General features: G+C 40.5%; 1 protein-coding gene across 3 annotated transcripts in view; it reads left to right on the plus strand.

Annotated features, from left to right (window-relative positions):
* The window catches only part of SENP7 (SUMO specific peptidase 7), a 69,998-nt gene that overhangs the window by 17,815 nt on the left and 26,709 nt on the right, over positions 1-25,474 (plus strand). For 2 of the 3 annotated variants that reach the window (XM_075852773.1, XM_075852774.1), the window contains exons 5-13: positions 3,872-4,063; positions 9,878-9,966; positions 12,636-12,784; positions 14,347-14,680; positions 16,679-16,830; positions 17,985-18,101; positions 18,191-18,224; positions 19,502-19,681; positions 22,222-22,484. In XM_075852773.1, coding sequence (XP_075708888.1) covers positions 3,872-4,063; positions 9,878-9,966; positions 12,636-12,784; positions 14,347-14,680; positions 16,679-16,830; positions 17,985-18,101; positions 18,191-18,224; positions 19,502-19,681; positions 22,222-22,484 — 1,510 coding nt within the window. The remainder of the gene's footprint in view (positions 1-3,871; positions 4,064-9,877; positions 9,967-12,635; positions 12,785-14,346; positions 14,681-16,678; positions 16,831-17,984; positions 18,102-18,190; positions 18,225-19,501; positions 19,682-22,221; positions 22,485-25,474) is intronic. The other variant, XM_075852775.1, reaches the window with a different exon arrangement.

Consider the following 25,474-nt stretch of genomic DNA (forward strand, 5'->3'; position numbering starts at 1 on the left):
AAACCGGCGTTTTCAAGCATCCTGTTGGTCCACGGTATCCTCAATTCCCACCCCATTTACTTTTTGTTTAGCCTCAAAGCCCACACGCCACAGCAAGCGAACAGTCTCTGTCCCAATGGTATATACACATGATGGGAGTTATATACAAGGTTGATGGTGGTTATATACAGGAATGATGGCAGGCTGATATATTGGATGATGGGAGTTACATACAGGGATGATGACGAGCAGGGATAATGGAGGTTATATACAGGGAGGATGTGGGTCCTTGTATATAACCCCCATCCCTGTATGTACCAGTCAAACCTCATCCCTGTATATAACCACCATCATTCCTGTATATAACCCACATCATTCATGTATATACTAAACCGCTATCATCTCTGTATATAACTACCATCATCCCTGTATACAGGGTTGATTGGGTAATATACGGGGATGATGGGGGTTATATACATGTATGGGCTAATGGCTGCTATATACAGGAATGATTAGGGTAATATACAGGGACCCCCATCATCCCTGTATATGCAATTGGGGCAGGCACTATCCCTCGCTGTGGCACGCAGGCATTGAGGCTAAACAAGAAGTAAACAGGGTGGGCATTGAGGACACCGTGGACCAATAGAATGCCTGAAACGCTGCTATATGGCAGAAGTCCAGTGGACTCTGAAAATATGTATTCCGAGCCACTCACGGCCCGGTACATATAGGCGTGAGGCAGTTACGTCAATGTTCCTGTCTGCGCTGAGCCCTGAGCAGCTAGCGTTAGAGTGAACTGATGGCTCCCTGCTCTACCATAGGACAAAGATATTCTGAAGATATATGCATGTAGACCTAGGCATAAGTGGGAAATGTATGAACTCTTCACATATTGAGCATTTTTTTTTTTTCTTTTAAAGAGGCTCTGTCACCAGATTTTGCAACCCCTATCTCCTATTGCAGCAGATCGGCGCTGCAATGTAGATAAGAGTAACGTTTTGTTTTTTTTTAAAACGAGCATTTTTGGCCAAGTTATGACCATTTTTATATTTATGCAAATGAGGCTTTCTATAGTACAACTGGGCGTGTTTAAAGTTAAAGTACAAGTGGGCGTGTATTGTGTGTGTACATCTGGGCGTGTTTACTTGTTTTACTAGCTGGGCGTTGTGAATGGAAGTGTATGATGCTGACGAATCCGCATCATCCACTTCTCTTCGTTACCACCCAGCTTCTGGCAGTGCACAGACACACAGCGTGTTCTCGAGAGATCACGCTGTGACGTCACTCACTTCCTGCCCCTGGTCCTGCATCGTGTCGTACGAGCGAGGACACATCGGCACCAGAGGCTACAGTTGATTCTGCAGCAGCATCAGCGTTTGCAGGTAAGTAGCTACATCGACTTACCTGAAAACGCCGATGCTGCTGCAGAATCAAATGTAGCCTCTGGTTCCGATGTGTCCTCGCTCGTCCGACACGATGCAGGACCTGGGGCAGGAAGTGAGTGACGTCACAGCGTGATCTCTCGAGAACACGCTGTGTCTGTGCACTGCCAGAAGCTCGGTGGTAACGAAGAGAAGTGGATGATGCTGATTCGTCAGCATCATACACTTCCATTCACAACGCCCAGCTAGTAAAAGAAGTAAAAACGCCCCGATGTAACGAACACAATACACGCCCAGTTGTACTTTAACTTTAAACACGCCCAGTTGTACTTTTGCAAGCCTCATTTGCATAAATATAAAAATAGTCATAACTTGGCCAAAAATGCTCGTTTAAAAAAAACAAAAAACGTTACTCTTATCTACATTGCAGCGCCGATCTGCTGCAATAGCAGATAGGGGTTGCAAAATCTGGTGACAGAACCTCTTTAAATAAATAGGTCAGTCATTCTGTTTGTTGTAACTTTTTAGTTAGTCTTTAGCAGCTGTATGTAGCGTGAAATCTTGTTCCTTTCAGGCCCGTGGGACTGACGGGTTCAGTAATAGTGGGTTTTGCGCGTCTCTGACACACAGGATCCATCTGTTCTTCATCACATCTAAGTTCATAACTTAGATGTGATAGGTTACAGGTGGATCCAACGTGTCAGAGACGCGTAGGACCTGCTGACGGTGAACCCGTTCGATCTGTGGGAATGACGGATTCAGGTTATAGTGAGAGATACAGCTGCTCTGTACAGAGAATACAGAGCAGCTGTATCTCAAAAAACTGATTTTTAATAAAGACTAAGAAGTTAAACCAAACACACTGACTGACCTGTAAAAAAAAAAAAAAAGCCCCTTAAAGGTTTACATTGCCTTTAATGACCATGCAATTTTTTACCATCATCATAATCAAAGAGCTATAACTTTTTTTATTATTTAGGCGATATATCTGTATAAGGACTCCTTTTTTTTTTTTTGCTGGACAAGTTGTTATTTTTAATAGCATAATTTTGGGGTGCATATAATTAAATTAACGTTAATTAACTTTTTTTGGGGGGGAATAGAAAAAATACAGCAATTTCGCTATTCTTTTTGGCATATTAAATTTACGCAGTTTAATGTGAGGTGTAAATAAAATAATAAACTTATTCAGCTGGTCGTTGCGATTGCGGCGGTACCAAATTTATATAGTTTTTTCTCTGTTTTACTACTTTTACACAGTAAAAACACTAAAAAAATATAATAATAATTATTTTTTTTTGTGTCATCATATTTGAAGAGCAATAACTGTTTTTTTTTTCTGCTGGCATAGCTGTATGAGGGCTTTTTTTGCAAGTTGACTTGTAGTTTTTATTGGTATAATTTTGGAGTACATACGACTTTGATCACGTTTTATCAAATTTTTTTGAAGGAAGGATGACAGAAAACAGCAATTCTGACAGTGATTTTTTATTTTTTACGCCGTTCACCATTCGGGTTATATAATGTAATCGTTTTATAGTTGGGGTCGTTACGTATGCGGCAATACCAAATATGTTTAGCTTTTTTTCTTGTTTTTTCATAAAGCATTTTGTAAGGGGAAAAGTTGGGTTTTTATTTCATTTATTCTAAACTCTATTATAATACTTTGTTTTACTTTTTATTTTTTTATATTTTGTTAGTCCCAATAGGGAACTTTTGCTTTGTTCCCTACTTCTGTATTGCAGTGTATTATTGCCTATCTGTATAAAACTGACAGGCATTCACTAAAGACAAACCTGGGGGTCTTTGTTAGGCCCCTGGCTGCCATAAAAACCATCGGCACGCGTGTGCCGATGGGGTGAGTGAGGGCGTCACCTCCCTCTAAAACCACTGAGATGCGATGGTCGCTATTGACCGCCGCATCTGAGGGGTTAAACGAATGGGATTGATTCTGATTTTGATCCCGCCCGCTCAAGCAGGTCTGCTGCAAGCTCTCCGCTTCCTCCAGTTGCTGAGACAAGGGAGCTTTTACTGTGCTGCTTTATTCTGATGCAGTGCCGTAAAAAGGCCTTTGCATCAGAATAAAGCCTGTTAGTGACCGGGGTAAAAACCCCAATGGGCGGTCACTTACTGGTTAAAGTGGTATTCCCATTTATGACTGTCTGCATTTAATCGGCAGAACTATCGGGCATTATGCCAAAAAAGTATAAGTTGGGAATTCCCCTTTTTGAGCTTTTGGTTTTCTTCTATCTTAAGACCATAGATCACACAATATTTTCAAAAATGTTTTGGTATGTGACAGGTTGTAGAGTGGAATCAACCTTCTTTTTGTTCTCGTTGTCCTTTTATCAAGTAGGTTCTTCTACTTTCATTACACTGTAATAACCTGGTGCCAACCTCATACCATACCAAGCATGTATTTGGAAAGCAATTGTGTGACACTTGCACTTAATGGAAATACATTTTAACAGAAAACTTTATATGTATCTGTTATATTTAAACAACAGGCAACCCAAAGTTATCTTGACGGATATCATAAGGTCTGGTTCAGGAAGATTGTCTGCACAAAATAATATATCTGGGCCAAATTCTTGTATTAATTCAACGTATCCAATAAATTCCGTGTCGCCACCTACCTCTAACAGCTCATCAGAATACCAAATTTTTCGAGGTTCTCCAGAAAAACTAGGCTTATCCAGGTACAGTATGCTATACACATTTAGGTGACCTAGTGTGAATACCGGTGTGCTAGAAAATGTCGGTTCAGTATCCGTGTATTTATAAAGTTGCGGTAATACAGAGGGGTAGCTATGTTCTCCTGCACCCAGGACAAAGATTCAGATTGGTGTGCCCCCCCCCTCTTCTTTCCCGACATCTCTTTCCCCCTTGCCATGTTTGTTTTCTCTAACAACAAATGAGGTGTAATTTTTTTTTCCCCAATTTTTTTTATGTAACTCGAGCATAAAACCATTTCTACATTTTACAAGCAATATAGTTATATAAGGGAGTTACCATAACCAGAAAATTAAAATAAAATAAATGAAAGAGGTCCCTTGTAGATAGCTCCATACACAGACCACCCCTTGTTGATAGCGCCACAGACAGAACCCCCGCCTTGTAGATAGCGCCACACACAGAACCCCCGCCTTGTAGATAGCGCCACACACAGACCCCCCCGCCTTGTAGATAGCGCCACACAAAGACCCCCCGCCTTGTAGATAGCGCCACACACAGACCCCTCGCCTTGTAGATGGCGTCACACACAGACCCCCCCTTGTACTTAAGGCCACACTACCCCCCCTCATTCATAGTGCCACACAGCCGCCACAGCGCGTAGCGGTAGTTTACTGCTACCGCTCTGCCTGAAGTGACTCCCCATTAGTAGGAGCCAGGAGGTCATGCGGCGGCGCTCTGACTGGGGTCGGTGCCGGCCCGCGAGTGGACCAGTCCAGTCACCTGACCTCATGTCACTGACGTGAGGGACAGGTCAGGTGACTAGACTGGTCCACTCCCGGGCCGGCACCGACCCCAGTCAGAACGCCGCCGCGTGACTTCCTCGCGCTGATCGCAGCTGCAGCGGTCCGCCATACAGGGCACCTGTCAGCAGCGATCAGCTGTTTTGATACGGCTGCTCTGCGCCCCCCCCCCTTCCCTACAGCCTAGTTGCGCTCCGGGGACATGCTACGCCCCTGGGTAATAAACAACATATTTATTAACACAAAAGAAGTGGTAAACGTTTGGCGTATATGCTGGTAAAATCTCCCAGCGTATACACCGAATGTATAGCTCTGACAAATGCGCGGTAAGTTTTTTTTTTTTTATTATTATTTTTTTTTTTGAGGGACCCCTTTTGTATTGAAATTCAATCTGAAAAAGTGAACCTTAGACACCTTACATTGGTAATTTATTCGTTTGGTAAAACATAAATACAGACATGAGAAAAGCAAAGTACACCCTCTTTGAATTCTATGGTTTTATGTATCCGGACATAATAAAAAAATCATCTGGTCCTTAAAAACAATGTAAATTGTGTAAATAAAATCTCAGATGAACAACACCTGACATTACAGTGTCATTATTTATTTAACAAAAACTAGGCCAAAATGGAAAAGCCATGTATGAAAATCTAAGTACTGCTTTCATAGGCATTAAAGGGGTTTTCCCATCCAATATTTCACTGTCCAAGAAAGTGTCAAAGCGGTTTCCGTTCAAAACTATAATTCTATCACTGCCTGAATGAACGATTACCTATAAAATGTAGTTTTTAATTCAAACCTCTAAAACAGGGCTCTCAAGCCAAAAAACTAAACAGGCATAAGCAATGGGACTTTTCAGTTCTGTTTCCGTAACTTCAGACCATGTAATCAGTAAGTTGGCGGGAGGCAGCGTGAGCACAAAAAGCTGGAACGGGGTTTAGGGGACCCCGTTCTAGAGATAGATGGGACCCGCATCTGACATTTATGACATATCCTGTGGATATGTCATAAATGTCCCTCATGGGAAAACCCCTTTAAGAGGGTAAGTAGCAGCCAGGTGCTGCTATTCAGAAGCCCTCTATTTTAATTGATCATCAGCAAGTGTGACCACCTCTTGACCACCAATTTGAGCCCACAGGTATTTCATAGAATTTCTTACATTTATTTAAAAACATTTTTTAATTGATTCAAATCTAACAATTTTTTACATCATTTGTACCTAACCTGATGAAGAGGCCTGTTCGGACTTGAAACGCGTCGTTTTAATTGTGCAAATATATCATTTTCGAACACTATTGGATTTCGTTCCTTACCGTTTCACACCGTACCTACATGGTGACAGAGTGATTACTTCACGGCTGTGCCCTCGAGTATTCCGTTGCTCTTTTTCTTGACTTTGTTAGTTTCTAAGCATATGTACAGATCACTTCTTTTGCCCCCTCCCCCCACCCCCTCAGGTGGCATTTTGCGGCTCCATTTAGTGAGTGTAATTGCACCCACTGGTTAAGGGAACTTGATCTGGTGACATTGTCATATGAACGTCCTGATTGTATTTTCCACTTCAACTCCGAACTTTACAAGACAATAGTTATGTTTGATGGGATAGGTTTGTTGCATACAGTGACCTGGTTTCTATGCTCTGCATTTTAAACCGGGTTACAAGAAAATATTTTGTTGCAAATTTGTGTTCAATGAAGCTGAATCTAAATTGAATCAACCCTTTTTATTTTAGAAAACAACAAATTCCTCATAAAAACCAAAACCAAACCTACACTTTAAACATGGTACCTCTGCCTATATTCTTTTCCATGGATGATGATCAGTTTTTCATAATCTCACCATTTCCATTAGGCTATGTTCAAATCTGCGATTGGAATTCTGTTTTTCTGTTCTGTCATAGGAACAGAAAAATGGAATTCAATCCCGTGACCACAGCCGTAATTGAACATATATTTTGGTAAATATGATTGATAACATACAGTAGGCAGTGTTGTATAACAATAAACCTTGCGCACACTGATAGTTTTCTAACCACATTTACCAACATGTTGAATCATCGTTTGCTTTAATTTGCATTAAATTCATATGTTGCATTATTACCCCGAAGGCTGAGTCGGCATGTAGTGGTAGAAATCCACAGTGGATTTCGCTGCAGGTCTACTGCGGCAGTTCTGCAGCAAAATATGCATGTGTTACATGCAGATATTTCTTCGGATTTACTAAAGGTGTGAAATCTGCGGTGAAAATCTTCAACGTAATTGACGTGTGCGGATTTAAAAATCTGCACCATGAGAATCCGCGCCGCAAATCTGCTATGTCTGAACTTGACCTTAAGCTCTTCACACTGTGTTTGAACATTCCAGTGGAGGTATGTGTCAAGAGTATTTCACAATGTATATCTCAGACAGAAGGCCCCGATGTATACGGGCTTATTCAGACGAACGGGATATACGTCCGTGCAACGCGCGTGGGTCCGCGGCGAAAAAGTCACGACGTGTCAGTTCTTTCTGCGTTTTTCACGCATCACGCACCCATTGAAGTCAATGGGTGCGTGAAAACCACGCATGTCCCACGGAAGCAATTCCGTGGGACAAGCGTGATTCGCGCAACAGCAGGCAAACTATGAATGAAAACAGAAAAGCACCACGTGCTTTTCTGTTTACAAACATCCAAATGGAGTGTCCTAATGATGGCAGCTGCGCGAAAATCACGCAGCCGCGCGTCATATGAGACTGCCACACGGAGCTGTCAAGTGCCTTTTGCGCAGGCAAAATGCCGCGTTTTTTGCGTGCGCAAAAGGCACACGCTCGTGTGAATCCAGCCTACCTCTGTATAGGCATACAGTAACAAACCATATGCCTATATTTCACCCATAGGGTCCCATTGTAGAAGGGAAAAAAAAAAAAGGTTTGCTGTATAGGTATTTTATTTTTTTATACAGGATGCCTGTATTGAATAGCCTTGTCAACTATGCTATTTCCTACAGTAAAAAAAAAAAAAAGATTCTGAAACGGACCTCCCCAAAATATGCCAAAAAGATTCTCTTTTGGCTTACGTCGGGTCAATGGGGCTCTATGGATGTGTTCGGTGTATGCTCCCTCAGCGCATACGCTGACTGTACACTGCAAATGCAATATGAATAGAGCCTTACTTGTTTCTTTAATTTTTTTTTACTTCTCAAGCATTTTTGGTTTAGGATGAAAGGCTTTTACTTTATTATCATTTTTATTATAATTGTTGATTATAATTCTTCTTCTTATTATTATTATTACTATTATTTTTCTTCGGAGTACACTTTCTAATAATTATATATAGCACTTAAAAGGAATGTATCACCTATACTTTTTTCCCTTATTAAAACTACATAGTGAGACAATACATATATAATATAATAAATATATATATATATAATTTTATTTTTTCTGATCTGTTTTTATTTTCGGACTGTAATTTCTTCCCTGAGCTGCTGTTAACAGCATTTAGAGAGATTCTTTACAACAGCCACATGCACAATAGGAACCTTCTGAACTGGAGGGGATCCATTGACTTCTATGTGAGTTTTTTTAGGCATGCTCTGTGACCTCTGCAGAGGTCATTGTACAGGAAGGGATAGGAGGGGATCTGTGTCCATCACCTATTTTCATTAGTAGAAAATTAAAAAAAAATCACCAAAAATTCTTGAAAAAGATGTTTTACACAAAATAACTTGATTTAAACAATAGGTCGTTTTCTGATGACACATTCCATTTACAGAAGCTTTCTCACTAAGGACATTCATCACCTATCCACAGGATGGGTGATAAATGTATGATTGCAGGGGGCCTCACCGCTGGGAAGCCCCACTGATCACTCTAATGGGGGAACCGAGTCCGGCGCATGACAGCGGCGAGGAGGAATTTGAATGAAGTAACGGTCGAGCGTGTGCACTGCCGCTCCAGTCAAAGTCTGTGGGACTGACGGAAACAGCCAAGTGCAGCGATCATACAATTTATAAAGGCTCTTTGTGGAGAAAACCCTTTCAATGAAAACCGTGAAAAATTGTCTTTCATGTAGCAACTGTACATCTTCCGTAACTGTACTTTGTACAGACTTTGTGCTTCCCTTATTTGCTATTATAATATGATTTCCTTATAATAGCAGCGGGTGTCTGTTCTCTCCAACACTTTTGTCCTGCACCAACAATGCCAATACAGCATGTATTGATAGCCATGATTAAGAGCACTCAATGTGCTTGAAACGCATAGGCTCACTATACCTACCTGTTGCTGCCTTGCCACCAAGTCTGCCTGTTATAATTTTTTAATATTTTCTGACTTCAATAAATTTGGGAATACGTTCCTTTTTAAAATACACTCCTGCAGCGCTGGATCAATCTTCCTAATTTTTCATGTACTGTGTATGCTCCACTATTTAGGTTATTTCCCTATCTTTATGGCAGTGTCAGTTGGCAGGTGCACAGTCATGTGACAGCTGAGCTCCAACCAGGGTAGGAAAGAGTGAAAGTTGGCAGTTGAAGTCTACTGGACCTAGTTAAGGATTTAACAAGACGTGTACCTCTCGTTGAATTCAGGGGCTCCTGCTTTGCCACAGGTAAAGGTTGAGGTCTGGAGATTCAAACCCACAGGCCTTCACTCAAATTGGGGTAGGTTTATCAATGTGATTGATCCAGATTTCTAGCGTTATTGCATTGACGAAATGGTGTTTGCAGAAACGCCATATTTATGAATACCTCATGGTAAAAATTTTAGCTTGTCTGGGTACAACCTGGTAGAACTTTGTTCAGTATGTGCAGTGTATTCCACAAGAGTACAACACCGTGGTAGGCCAGATCCTCTGTCTCCCAAACTACTCAACAATACATTAGTCCTTATAAATCCACACTAATATATACAAATGACCAAAATCTTGCAAGGTGATGGTTATTTGCGCCTGGTATAGAAAATTACATAAACGTGTAAGAGGTATCTACTGTCATTTATTTAACATGTCTACATTTCTACAGTAATAACTGTATTGTTTTTTGTTTGTTTTTTTTAGAACAGAACAAATTTTAGGCTTTTACAAGGAAGAGGAAAAGGTTGCTGAATCTAAATCTTCTACTAAAAGAACATCAGTAGAGCTCAAAGGTTTGTTTTTTTTTGTACTAGTTTTTTTTTTTTTGTGGGAAAAGCTTCACAATAGCTTGTAAATGTATAGGTTTAAATCCCTGCTGACGGTGGGCTCAGGAGTCAAGTGGGCAGTCTCACTCACAGAAATGAATGTCAATCACAAAGTCCCCATGCACACGACCGTAAATTCGGCCGTAATTACGGCTCCATTCAGTTCTATTGGCCACGGACACCTTTCCGTATCGCTATGGATTGGAGTCCGTGCCGTAGAACTGTGCCGGAATTATGGAGCATGTCAGTTATTTAATGTTTTACGGGGCCGTGCTCCCATACTTTGTATAGGAGCACGGCCTGAAAATGTGTCCGGCCGTGGCCGCAATCACGGGCCGTCATTACGGGTACGGCTGTGTGCATAGGGCCTAAGTAGAACAGCCCACTGAACTATTCAGCCCACAGTGAGCAGGGACTTCTAAACCTATGAATAACTAACAAGTTCTACTGAATCTTTTCCCCAAAAATGTATATGTCTTCTCCTCTCATCCTGCTCAATAATATGCAGGATGAGATGAGATTTTTTGGTCTCCTCCAAAATAGAATAAAGTTAACATAACTATTAAACTGCGAGGCATAAAAGTAAAACTTTAAAAGAAATGATGGCAGATTTGCTTTTGGTTCCCCCCCCCCCCAATTTTTTTTAATAAGCTATTTAATAAATTATTTGTAGCAATAGAAACAACAACTCGTCCCACAAAAAAAATAAGCCATCATACGGCCACGGCGACAGAAAAATAAAGTTATTGCTCTTGGAACGCAGTGATGAAAAAAACAAAACCAAAAAATCGCATGATCCTGAAAGCCCAAAATGGGCCAGAGCTGAATTGTTAAAGATAATCTGTTAACCTTTGTTACTTAACCCTTTCAGGACCAGACTAATTTTTGTTTTTATGCGTTTTATGCTTTTGCTTTTTCCTCTCTGCCTTCTGAAAGTCATAACTTTTTTTTTTTTTCATTGACACAGCTCTATGAGGGCTTAATTTTTATAGGACAAGTTGTACTTTCTAATGGTACTAGTTAATATTATGTGTGATGTACTGGGAAGCTGGGAAAAAATCATAATGGGGTGGAATTGGAAAAAAAACGCAGTTCCTCCATTTTCTTATGGGTTTTATTTTTCCGGTGTTTACTTTACGGTGAAAATAACACATTACCTTTATTCTGTGCATCAGTGCGATCACGGTGATACCAAATTTTATATAGTTTTTGTTATGTTATAGTACCTTTTAAAAAAAAATTAATGTTTGAAAGAAACCAATTTTTTTTGCATCGCCATATTGTGGCCCCCGTAACTTTATATTTATGTGTACAGAGCTGTGTAAGGCTTCTGTACATGCAAAGATGTCGTTTTTATTAATACAATTTTGAGGAATATCTGGCCTTTTGATAATTTTTTTTATTCCATTTTTTTGGGGGGTTGAAGTAGCAAAAAACATGATTTGGCCATTTTGACATTTTTTCCCGCTACGGCGTTCACCGTATTGGAAAAATATTTTTATAGTTCGGGCATTCTCGGACGCGGGGATACCTAATGTGTTTTGTTTTATTTATTTTTACAGATCTAGTGAATGGGGGGTGATTTTGAGTTTTTATATATTTTTTTTATTTGTATTACTATTTTTTAGCCCCCCTAGGGGGCTTGAACCTGCGATCATTAGATCGCTTATGCCATAGACTGCAATATCACAATATTTGTCTATGGCAAAATCAGTGTATTTTTAGCTCCCCTAGGGGGCTTGAACCTGCTATCATTAGGTCGCTTATGCCTCATAATATTGCAGGTCTCAATAGCAATCTTCCTATAGCAGGGCTGGGAGCGTTCACAAGGCTTCCAGGTGCTATAGGAGTACACCGGCTCCAGTGATCTTACCGGCCCCAAATGAAAATGAAAAACCCCTCAGATACCGGTGGTCACATCTGACACCGGCATCTGAGGGGTTAAATATTTGCGATCAGAGATGTTTCTGATCGCAAGCATTGCCGCTGGGTCCCTGCTGTGTAACACAGCAGAGACCCGGCAGGTATGGCGCCCGCTCAGCTTCTGAGCGGGCACATTTTTAAAAACCCTTTCCCGATGTAAATCTACAGATTAGCGATGGGAAAGGGTTAAAGTGGTTTTCCAGGACTTTTTTTTTTTTTTTATATTGATGACCTATACTTAGAATAGGTCATCAATATCAGATCGGTGGGGGTCCAACTCCCGACAGAAGGGCAGAGAACTGCAATCCCAGACACAGCTGCTACGGATGTGTACGGCAGTGTGCCTGGTAAACTATGAAAAGGCTGCGTTGTATGTCCGCGCGGCCCCTTTAGTTGATCGCTGGAGTGCACGGAGTTGGGCTCCTACTGATCTGATGACCTATCTTACAGGCTATGTACACCTTTGACATCGAGCGAGCGCCACGGCCCCTACAAAACAGCTGATCGGCAGGGGTGTCGCGAGTCGGACCCACACTGATCAGATGTTGATGGCCTCTCCTGAGGATAGGCCATCAATTTTTTTTATGACTGGAAAAACCCTTTAATGTAATCCCACCAATGAATTACAGAAAAAACTCCAATATGTTTCATTTATCTAAATTTAGGTAATTTTAATGTTTCAACTTCTATTCAATTTTATTTGAAAACAACAGAACAAGCCCAGGAAACTTCATTGAGTTCTGTTTGCCGGGATGTCAGCAATACTCCTATTTCTTCACAAAAAGAACTTCACTCCGGAGTGAAGAAAAATAGCACTGAAGATGGAGAAGCAAATGTAACAAAAGCAGATAATCAGGAATGTGTGAGTACCAGACAAAAACTTGTGACGATAAAGCGTGAAACACATTCGTACTGTATATAATGGTTTACTTCACCTTTACAGTGATACAGAATATGTTGGCACTATATAGATACAAAAAAATTCTAATTATTATTATTTTAAAAACATATGGGTCAATTTTATTGGCACCCCTAAACAAAAAAAATAGTAAGCCACAAAATTCAGTGTCTGAACTTTGCAAAATGTCATTGCAGCGTCCAATGGATATGTGGGATGTGGTGAGATGAGCCAAATATGTACCGGTTTGGTCATACAGACCATTGTCATGTTTGGCAAAAATAATAATAATTAAAATAAAGCCTGCATACAAAAAAAGTTAATTGATGCTCTGAGGCTGTTATATGCTTGAGTGTGACCGTATTTATGAAACCCTTTGTTTATTTTTAAATTCGTGTTCGTGAAAAAAAATAATCCCCCCCCCCCCCAAATAGGGCTAAAATAAAAACTATGCATGTTACCCTTTTGTTTAAAGAGGCTCTGTCACCAGATTTTGCAACCCCTATCTCCTATTGCAGCAGATAGGCGCTGCAATGTAGATAAGAGTAACGTTTTTTTTGTTTTTTTTTTAAAACGAGCATTTTTGGCCAAGTTATGACCATTTTTATATTTATGCAAATGAGGCTTTCTAAAGTACAACTGGGCGTGTTTACAGTAAAAGTCCAACTGGGCGTGTTGGTCCATGGATCTGTCTAAGAAATAGTTTATTTCTAAATGCATTTTCACAAGAAAGCTACCTTGTTATAACTACCTGGACTAACGGAATATTTTGAGTTCATGGCAGCGCTATTTCTACTACAAGTGCGTTCATTTTTATTTCTATTGCTTTGCATCTGTCTCTCATCATTTCCATTTTGTCTCTTGTAGCCGAATAGCTTCCAGATAGAAATACCATAATAATGAATATTGTTTGGCTAACTTCTTCATTATTAAACCAATACAAACTTGAAGCGCTATTCCCATCTCATAAAGTGATGGCATATACCTAGGATGTGCAATCGCTTACTGATCGGTGAGGGTCAAGTAAATGGGCCTGTGCTGCAGCTCCCTGCACAGCCGATTGCCAGGAGCACCGCTTTGACGGGGATACAGCACTATAGCAGAGCTGCCAACCCTTCATTCTCATTGTGGGTCCCAGAGGTCGGATCCCCACCGTTTAGAAAGTAATCCTAACGATATCCCATCACTTTATGAGATGGGGAAAACCTCTTTAACCAGAGAAATCCCTTTCAAATACCTTATAACCGCCATCTGCCAGCCACGCTCACGCTAGAGAATTTGTTGTGTTTGTGCATTACTTGGACAGCCATCAATATGAACGGGCACCGTGTAATGCTTGGCTTTCCCTGGAGTATAGCTGCTTTCCCCAGGATACCAGCTGATAACAAGGGGGTTCCAGGAGTGAGACCCACTGTCATCCGCTTAATGTAACAGGTCCCTTTTAATAAATAGGGATTGTTTGATGATTTCTGTGTATGGCAGAAAGCAAAACAAATTATTCCATTTGTGTTTTTTTACATTTACAGAAAAATTTAATAAAGAATAATGTTGTTGGATCAGCAGATACACGGGAGAAAACCTACTGCTGCAAAAGAGCAGAGTACCGAAACAAGAAGACACACACGTCCCCAACAAATGTGCATTCCTCTAGAGAGAATCCTCCGTCCACTTCATCGAAATCTGTTGCAGACTGTCCTTTGAAATCAGTGGCCGGGGTTTCTTCGGAAAGCAAAAAGTCTTCATGTGATAGTTGTTCAATGGATCCAACAATAAACCGTTCCCTCTCTTACGGCAACAGGTTGAGCAGAAGAAAGACGCATTTGCAAAATACCAGTAAAGGAAATCTGCCACATGAGCCAAGTAAGAAATACATACTCCCTGTAAGGAACTTATGCCTACTGTGTATGACTCTAGAGCTGCTGCTGCTTCCATAGTAAATTGACAGACATTACTCATCTGACCCGAACCTGAATATTATGCTACTAAGAGCTTGATATTCTCTTGGCGTTTTACGGGTGTCAATGCAACAGTACCGCCAAGTGGGCATGTGTCTCCCCACACCCAGTGTTTGTTCGGGCGGGAGAGTATAACGGCACTGACACTATTTAAAGGAGACCTGTCACATTGAAAATGCAGTCCATTCTGTAGGCCGTATGTTATAAAACAGGAGAAGCTGAGCAGATTGATATATAGTTTTGTGGGAAAATACTTGAATTTTAATCATTTAAATCCCTGCTCTTTCTATTCTTAGAAATCCAGTGGGCGGTCCTACTCCGTGATTGAAAGCCTACTTTGTATTAGTGTACATACAGACATAGCTGTCAATCATCCATTAGGAACACCCATTGGACTCCTAAGCCCTGAATAAGCAGAGAATTCAATGAATAAATTGCAGCTAATTCGAAGTTTTTTCCTACAGAACTATGTATCCATTTTCTCAGCTCCTCCTGCTCTAGAACAGGCCGCCTGAGGATAGGACATCATGTTTGACGTGACAGGTTCTCTATAATAAATATAAAAGGGTTGTTCTTTGCATATTTCATCCAAGTAATTCCAAGGCTAATTGGAATCGGTCACAATTTTGAGTACAATTGTTAATCTAAACATAAAACATAATACTACACTGATGTGGCCATTAGTGCCAATGCAACCAGAGATCAATACACCCAAAAAAAATGTAATCGAAGCAAAGCGCAATCCAAAATAAATACATGTATTTCCTTAGCTTTCAATTCCTATTCCCATGTAGTTTGTATTTATAGTAATGCTTTTTGAAAAATATTACTTTGATTCCGTAGTTCTACATTATTTTTTTTAAAAGACAAGTAAAACATCATGTTATCATCCCAATTACCTGGGTCGCCTAACTGCCTGTACATAATGTGGAGTTTTGTTGTCAATAATAGATGTTTAGACATGTTGGCCATGTTGCTCCTGCGATTCATCTTGCTTTGGTTAAGATTTTAATCAGTTTTTAAAGTACATTTGTGTTCATATAAGTTTCACTTTATGGAAACGGGTCCAAATTAAGGCCTCAATCCCAGTTTTTTTCCTTCAGGGTGCGATCCATTTTTGTGACGGATACCACCCTGAACCCATTCATTTCAATGGGCCCATGCGCACTTCCGTTATTTTGACGGATCCGTTGTTCCATTTCGTCAAAAGTAGAGCATGTCCTACTTTGGTCAGTGATTCCGTGACCGTGGGGCCCATAGAAGTCAAGGGGTCCTTCAAAGAAACGGACGGCACACGGAAGGCTTCTGTGTGTCGTCCGTTTTTGACGGATCCATTACCCTAGCGATGGCAGGGTGTGCCAAAGTTCAGACTGGGACATGTGACAAGTTAAAATAAAGTTTAATACCTTCCGTTTTCTTAACGGAAACACGGAAGCGAAACAGAAGCACAACGTCCTTTTAAAAAGGAAACACGGAACAGACACTGAGTACAAACAGATCCTAAAACGGACCCACGGATCCATCAAAAAGGCTGAGAAAACGGTGATGGAAGTGTGCTTAGGCTACCTGTGACACATGCGGATTTTACCGCTCTCATTGAAAGGCGCTCTCAGATGTGCTCGCAATGATTGATGGCTGGCTACTGTGTATCTGTGTACACAGCAGCCCTTCAATTACTATGAGCAGGACGGGGGCAGCACTCTCCTCATGAAAACAATCATAACAACAAGTCCATTGTATTTTTTTAAATGCACCTATTAGCCAAACGGCACAATGTCTTTTTGGATGTTTTTGGCTAATAGGAGAATCAAACTGTTGCTGTAATATGCTGCCCTTACCTAGGGCAGCATATTCAGCTGAGACCATTTATTAAAAAAGATCTGTTTTTAACCTCTATACACAGTTGTGTTATCAAGTGATGATGAGGAGAGAGAACATGAAGAAAGTGTAACGTTGGGGCATGAACAGACTTTGGCAGAAACATCATTTGAAATAAAGGAAGATGATGGGTGTGACAAACCTTGTCCGTCTCCCTGTAATGATGCAGAGCCTATGGTATGTATGTTCTTCGCTTTCTCTGTGTTTTTGTAACATAACTCAAAAGTATTCGTTTTATGTAGGTAATGAAAAAAAAATGTGTGTAGGTAAATGAAGTTTGCAATCCTAATCCATTTATAGGGGTTGTCTGCTTTAGAAAACCCGTTTTCAAGTACCCTATTATGGAATTCTGAGTGAATAGGTTGGGGTCACCCATTCAGGACATCCAACGATCAGCCAAAGCAGAGAACGGATACAAAGAACTTCTGTTGATAATACGTCACATAAATGCATTATACAAGCAGGACATTGGTTTCTATAGGAACTGTGTAATGCTTAACTTCCTCTGCGATGGCGCTGCAGGAAAAATTATACATCTGCTGTCCCATCTTCCCCACAGATTACGGCTGAGTGCTTTGGGTTCCCAGAAGTGTTACGTCCTGGGATCTGGTTATTGTCCTGGGACCTTTTTTAATAAAAATATATTTTTCAAAGTGGACAACTTCTTTTATTGATATTTTTGTTTCTACAAAAACAACAGGCAGCAGTTTCCAACAGGATACATCTGTAACTAGTTCCTCAGGTCCACCTCTGAACACCATTTTGTTTTGCGTTAGTATGCGATGGAGCGCTGTCCGTTATAAAGATATATATATTAAGTAATTAGTACTGAAATATTGGATCCATTTAGATTTAAAAAATAAAATAAAAATGGTGATCACAGGTGTGGTGGGGTGGCTTCTGGTAGGCCATGAATTTTTAGGTTTCTTCTTTCCCAAACAAAGTGGAGTTTCAGGGGATGAGCTGCTGGATGATATCAGGGTGATCTCCTGTGTACGGGAGCATGCGGGGGATTTTTATTGCGTTTTCTAACCATTCTGTATCACTTTTGTATGTCTTCAATGTTTCCCACCTGTAGCTAAAGTGAAATATGGGCTCGTTGTCAGAGCTGCGCTCCTTTGCACAAACACTTGGAAGATATTGAGCAGCCATATGGTATGCTTGATCCCAGATAGTTCATTGCTGTAGAATAGATGGAAAGTTTGCCTGGAAGTTCTATACAGTAGTTATCTGATGACGATTGTTCTTTTCTTTTTCTCTGATACCAGCAAATATGAATATAAATAGCCAAAAAAACCAGTAGTGTTCTAAATGCATTTTATGTATTACAGGAATGTTCAGCTACTCTAGTGGATCCCCGTCCGGCATCAGAGAACTTAGTTCTGCATTTAAAGTTTCTCAATGTATATTTTGGCAAAAATAAAGTAAAAGCAACTGGATCTGCTGAGGTAATGTGGATATCACGCTCAAACACAGAATAAAGTATGTATGATTTTTCTGTCTAAAGTTTTTTATGTTTTGTTTTTTGTTATTTTAGCTTACTGCGAAATCTATTGGCATTCCCCTGAATGGCAAGTATCAATTTACTGCTGCTAGTTGTATGTGGTTCTTGTTTTATATCTCACTTATTAATGTGTCAGCAATAAGGTTTATAATTTCACCGTAATGATACTACTGTCTTATCAGCTTTTTTTTTTATTTTTTACAAACTTTTGTTTTTGCTTTTTCGTCATTTTCTATGTAAGGATGCTATACATCTATATGGAACTCAAAAAGCTTGTGTCAGAATCTGAAGGCTGCCACATCTTGTAACAGAATGGGAATTGGGAATAAATGCTTGTTTACCTTACAGCTTGCTATTTTTATATAACCGTAGTACCCCTCAGGGAGAAGCTTATTTATTGCAGGAACTATGGTACACATTGAAAGGAAACCACTTGTGTGCATGGTAACAGGTGTAGTATGTGTTGGCTTTCTTGAGGCATGCTTTAGTAACACAATGCAATCCGGGTACAGCTGCCAGTTTTCTATGGCACTTTGGTGGCATTCACTCAATATTTTTTTAGTGTTAGTTTTTATAGATTTTTAACCAGTTTGTTTCAAAAGAAACTTACTTCCCGGATCTTTATGAATAATAGCTCAATTAGAAAAAAAGAGAACAGCGCTAAATGGTGTAATACGTTTAAAAATAAAGCAGCGTGCATATAGCGGTAGGTTCGTATGCTCACCTTCTATTGATGCGTGTATCAGATCATAGCTGCTGCCGTCCTTCCCTCCGGGCTAATGCAAATACCTAGTCTGTGTGTGTAGAATATTTTAAGAACAGAAAATGGCGGATTTCCAGTACTCCTAGATTTTTTTTTCACAAGGAATTTGCAGGACTTAGGCATTAAGGAAGTCACAGGTGAAGAAGACCTGCAAACTCAGTGTGAAAAATCTTGCAGTTCATTACTAGCAGCTCCTCTTTAAATCGGACTATTTCTATTCTACAAGTATACATGGATCTTTAGATCGGTAAAGTCATGTTAATGCATGAGCAGATTCTATAGATTCATTGTATGGGAGTAGGGAATTGAGAGTCAAAAATAAATCAGAAGCCAAGTACTATTTTTTGGTCAAATTGGCAACTATTTTACTCTCCATCTGGAGCCTTGCAGCCGCACTTAGAGTACCTACTGGTCAGTATAAGGAATAGTAGGCACACTGTGAGCTGTCTTATTGTCTGCATGAGGCATTGCATTCTCCCCTAGAAGCAATGCAATACTAGGGGAAAATACATCAGTAATACAACATGCGACGTCTTATGCTGGGCAGACACTTTTATAAATATGCAAATATTCTTTTGCAGTGCCTTTGCAGCCAAGTAAATGCCTTTCATTGGATACAGTGAAGTTACAAAAGTATGGTTTGTGGCTGACAAACGGAGGAGCCTCTGTAAGAAGTAGTGCCGTTATGATCTTTTGGATTACCACCGATTACATACATCACATTGAGAAACAGATGGGAGCAACATCTAAAAACCAAGCCTGTGAGTAAAAACTTTCCCTTCCCGAGATTCCAATACAAATTATTTACTTTCTTTTAACCCTTTTGCCTCCAGAGGTTTTTGGGCATCTTGACCTCTGGTAGCTAGGACAATTTTCACAATTTTGACATGTACACATAAAAACTAAACTACAATATAAAACAATCATACTGAAACTCCATACCCATACATTTTTCTGAAAGAAGACAGTTGGCACATTATCAAAATGCCACTCAGCATGACACACAGGCACCGTCATGCAATTTTGCATCTAATTGTAATTTTTCAGAAAAATGCACAAAAATTCATATTTGTGGCTAAAGGTGTGACCCAAGTAGAAAATTAGATGCACAACAGCTCCTAAAAATAAAAGCTCCAGAGGTGCAGAGTTCATACATACCAGGAAAAAAGAGAGGAATGATCCAGCACCGAGTAGGTTTAAAAGGGTTGTTCTGTTCCCACTTTTATTGAAGACAAATAGTATTAAAAATAGAACAGAGACGCAGTCTCAAGGTGGTAAGTGTTGCGGGCAAGTGCCCGAGCCTACGCGTTTCGAGCACGTGCAGTGTTCTTATTCATGGCAAATGAATTTATTTTCTTTTGCCATGAATACGAACACTGCACGTGTTCTAAACGCGTAGGCTCGGGCACTTGCCCGCAACACTTACCACCTTGAGACTGCGTCTCTATTCTATTTTTAATACTATTTGTCTTCAATAAAAGTGGGAACAGAACATCCCTTTTAAACCTACACAGCACAGCGCTGGATCATTCCTCTCTTTTTTTCTTGCAATTCCTACCGCGGGCCGTCGCGGGGATCCGAGCGAAGTGTTCAATCTGAGACGCTGAACAGGTGAGCTGGAGGTTTCCTCCCTTTTTCTATCTTCTTCATACATACCACTTATTCCTATGTCTACATTCTTTATTTATATAGCGCCAACATATTACTCAGCACTTTACATTCACATATCTTCAGAAAATCACCAGAGTTGTAAAGACAAAAAAAATCTGGTTTTAAGTTGGAAATTTAAAAAAAAGTAACAACTTCCGAAATACAGGGATTACACACTTTGAAAAGTGAGTGCAAACCCAATATATTTCCCGAAAACAGGATTATAGTTGTGTTTTTTTGTATTGTTAACAGCCATGTCCACCTATCCTGAGCCCCCTGTTCCTCCTCAATGCACCCTTCGCAGTGAGGAGGAGCTTAAATGGAACAGTGGTCGAGCATGCGCCCTGCCGCTTCCTTTACTGTCTATAGCACTGACCGAAACAGCCAAGTGTTGTAATTGGCTATTCCGTCAGTCCCATAAACTTTGAATGAAGCGGCACCATGCATGCTTGTCCACCGTTCCATTGAAAGTTCTCACTGGGGTCATGTCCCCTGTTCTAGTGATCGGTGGATCCTCCAGTGATCATACGTTGATCACCTATCCTGCGGATCAAACCGTGATTAAAAGCAAAAATGACACAAAATTTCAATATTGCAACTAAAACGTTTAATGAAGCAGACCTCTTATGCAGACACAATGTACCCTCAAAGAAATGTAATGCTTGCCATACACCTTAAATGTATGTTGCATGAACCCACAGATTTCGGCAGGACTGGCCGACCATTCAATGACAGATGTAGAGGAAGAGCAGTATTAGGCCTCGTTTACACGAGCGTGATATACGTGCGTGCGACGCGCGTGCTTTTCACGTGTGTCGTACGCACCTATATTAGTCTATGGGGGCATGCAGACAGTCCGTGAGTTTTGCTCAGCGTGAGTCCGCTGAAAAAAACTCACGACATGTCCTATCTTTGTGCGCTGTTCGCGCATCACGCACCCATTGAAGTCAATGGGTGCGTGAAAACCACGCATGCCGCACGGAAGCACTTCCGTGCGAACTGCGTGATTCGCGCAACAGCAGGCAAACTCTGAATGTAAACAGAAAAGCACCACGTGCTTTTCTGTTTACAAACATCCCAGCAGAGTGTCCTAATGATGGCGGCTGTGAGAGAAAATCTTGCAGCCGCGCATCATACGCTGATGGACACACGGAGCTGTTAAGTGCCTTTTGTGCACGCAAAACGCCGCTTTTTTGCGTGCGCAAAACGCACACGCTCGTGTAAATGAGGCCTTAGGCTGTTAAATTTTAACAGGCACGATCATTTCTTTAGTTAGAGTCTGGCAGCGGCTTTCTAACTTCTCCCTATTGAAAACACGGAGCGTGCATGTGTATGGGGAGTCGGTAGGTATAGCAACAATCGTTTGGCCAAACGCTATTGAAATTGTATGGCCTCTTAAGATGGGAGGAGTTCATACATACCGCACATGTCTACAGTCAATGTTGTGTTTGTTTAACAAACTTCAAAACCACAGAAAAATGGCAATGACTTATTTACGCTGTGAATGCAAGCTATACCTTTACTCAACACTGACCTATAAAGACTCGGATGTAGCGTATCTAGACCCACATAGGAGTAGAGTATACATTGTTGTAAATTGGAGTCCTGTATTTTCACTATTTTAACTCTGCTTTTTTTTTTTTCTCTGCAGCTAAATCAAAGGAATTCCTCTTTTTGGAGTTGGATGAACCTCTCACGAGCAAAGAGCAGTCTCTCATGTGTAGGATTATGAAGGAAGCCAGTGAGAGTGGGTTACCTACCCTTGCTGATATTCTGACCTGGGAGGAGATGAATTCCATGCTGGAAGATTTGTCTAATGAAGACTTCTCTTTTAAAGCAAATTGTGGCATTGCCTTTAAAAAACAACAGCAACAAGAGTCCAGCAATACATCTCCTCCAGTAGACCCACCAGAGGTAGGCTTCTTAAAGAAAATCCCCGGCATTCAGCTGGTCTACCAGGGGGATTTTAAATTCCTTGTGGCTTTCCTGGTAAAAGTCATTTTGCATCAGACATCAATCTGCATTCAACTATAAACTTTTATAAACCGCAGCGTACAGTTGGCCATAGGTTGTTGTATTGGGGGTCCTGGGTTGGAAGCTGACCAAGGCCAACATCTGCTTGGAGTTTTTGTTTTCTCTCTGTACCCTCCAGTTACTCTGGTTTCCTCCACAATCCAAAAACGATAGGTTCATTGACTTCCAGTTAAATTGACGCCAGTATGTGTGTGCGCGTGTGTCTGAAACAAGCAACATTCTTAAATACATTTAAAGGATTTCTTAACGTTTTTTTTTCTAAATAAGCAGTCTTCTTTATAAAATAGTAAAATATGTCCCTTTACAGTATAAACATTGTTCCTACTTTAAATCCTTTAGCAGTTCTACGAAAGCAGCAAGTGGTGTAAACCATGGTTGTCATGACTGTCTGGGGCCATAGGTATACTTGTGAATGGAAATACATATTTTTGTATTGTCTACTTTTTACTCATCATGTTAGCATGCAGAAGTATTTTTTTTTATAGAAGTAAAAGGAACACGAAAGCAGTAGAATTATATATACAAGTATGTAATATTTCTCTCTATAAACTAACAGCAGCCCCGGTGATCACACGCGACAGCAGGGTCATGTGATCTGTCCTTTGATCACTGACCGTAATACATAAAGCGACGCTGCCTGTACTGTATAGACCACACTTAATGACGACACAGAGATTGAGAAAGCAGGAACAGATGTCCGTATGTGGGCCTTCCAGATGTTTATAGTCTGTGGGCAAGTAGTTAAGTGTAAGATATTCAAACTCCATTCTGTCACTTTGGAAAAACAATTGCAAAGTTTTGATGCATCCACATATGCAAATTCAGGCAACTATTCCAGGCCTCGTAGAGATCTTCACTATGTTTTAGTAAACTAAGTAGAAGGCACAGGGTTTGCGTAAAACAATATTTTTGTTCTTGAAGCATGCATAAAGGTTTTTGCACTTGCTGTAATAATAAAAGTTTTAAGTGCACCAAGTGCCTTGGACTTCTACTTCATATTATGCTATATGCAATATCAGGGAAATATCGTACCAAAGAGCACAGACGTGGAATGGTGCTGAGGTCTTCTATTGTCTTTACTTTTATTAAAGAGGCTCTGTCACCACATTATAAGTGGCCTATCTCCTACATAAGGAGATGGGTGCTATAATGTAGGTGACAGCAGTGCTTTTTATTTAGAAAAACAATCTATTTTCACCAAGTTATGACCTAATTTAGCTTTATGCTAATGACTTAGTTAGACAACTGGGCGTGTTTTTACTTTTTACCAAGCGGGCGTTGTGGAGAGAAGTGTATGACGCTGACCAATCCGCGTCATACACTACTTTCCATTCATTTACTCCGCACATAGTGATCCTGCATTGTTCACTATGTACACACACACACACACACACACACACATTAATGTTACTGAAGAGTCTTGACAGTAAATAGACATCGCGTCCAACCAGGACGGGACGTCTATTCACAATCCCGACACTTCGGTAATGTTTCTGTGGGACTTACAGCACAGCAAGCGTAATCTGGCGAGATCACGATGTAAATGACAGCACAACGTTATCTCGATGTGCTGTGCTGTAAGTTACACACACACACGTTACCGAAGTGTCGGGATTGTGAATAGACATCCTGTCCTGGTTGGACGCGATGTCTATTCACTGTCAAGACACTTCAGTAACGTTAATGTGTGTGTATGTGACTGCACATAGTGAACAACGCAGGGTCACTATGTGCAGAATAAATGAATGGGGAGAAGTGTATGAGGCTGATTGGTCACTGATTTGTCAGCGTCATACACTTCTCTCCACAATACCCACTTGGTCAAAAGTAAAAACTCCCAGTTGTCGATTTAAGAAAGTCATTAGCATAAATCTAAAATAGGTCATAACTTGGTGAAAATAGATCGTTTTTCTAAATAAAAAACACTGCTGTAATCTACATTACAGCACCGATCTCATTATGTACAAATAGGGCACTCCTAATGTAGAGACAGAGCCTCCTTTACGTCATGAAAGAATGATAAAACATTAAAGGAGCACTCCCACAAAATGTTTTATTCTCTGGCCCATTGGAAAGGCACATTATGTAAATTGTGGTGAAGGTAATCTTGTTACCAGTGGCTGTATTTGTGAGTTATCCACTCCCTTCTGGTCCTCAGCTTTGTCATGTTACCAGCAATAGGACTACAATGGACACAGAGTCTCATGTGTGGACAGGAAGTCAGTTTCTCTATTCATTACTATCACAGCCTCGATGTGAGCCTTATAGGAATGAATGGAGAAACGGACTTCCTGTCCACACATGAGACGACGTGGAGGACGACTATGAGGACCAGAAGGGAGTGGATAACTCACAAATACAGCCACCGGTAAGAAGATTACCTTCACCACAATTTACGCAATGTGATTGTCTAATGGGCCAGAGAATTTAAAAAATCTTGTGGGAGCGCTTCTTTAACAGGACTTTGACTTCCGTTAAATATGAATTAGCTAGAAAGTTTGTTGAAATCCCCTTATAACTTGCTGGTCACTTAAGAATTTTAGGTATTCTTTGAAAGCCACTTTAGTACAGCTCACTTTTGTTTAAAGAGACTCTGTCACCACATTATAAGTGCCCTATCTCATACATAAGGAGATGGGCGCTATAATGTAGGTGGCAGCAGTGTTTTTAATTTAGAAAAACGATCTATTTTTACCACATTAGGAGCGATTTTAGCTTTATGCTAATTAGTTTCTTAATGCCCAAGTGGGCGTGTTTTTACTATATGACCAAGTGGGCATTGTACAGAGGAGTGTATCACGCTGACCAATCAGCATCATACACTTCTGTCCATTTATTTACACTGCAGATAGCGATATAGCTATATCGCT

Source organism: Rhinoderma darwinii, chromosome 2, assembly GCF_050947455.1.
Source record: "Rhinoderma darwinii isolate aRhiDar2 chromosome 2, aRhiDar2.hap1, whole genome shotgun sequence".
Taxonomy (NCBI): domain Eukaryota; kingdom Metazoa; phylum Chordata; class Amphibia; order Anura; family Rhinodermatidae; genus Rhinoderma; species Rhinoderma darwinii.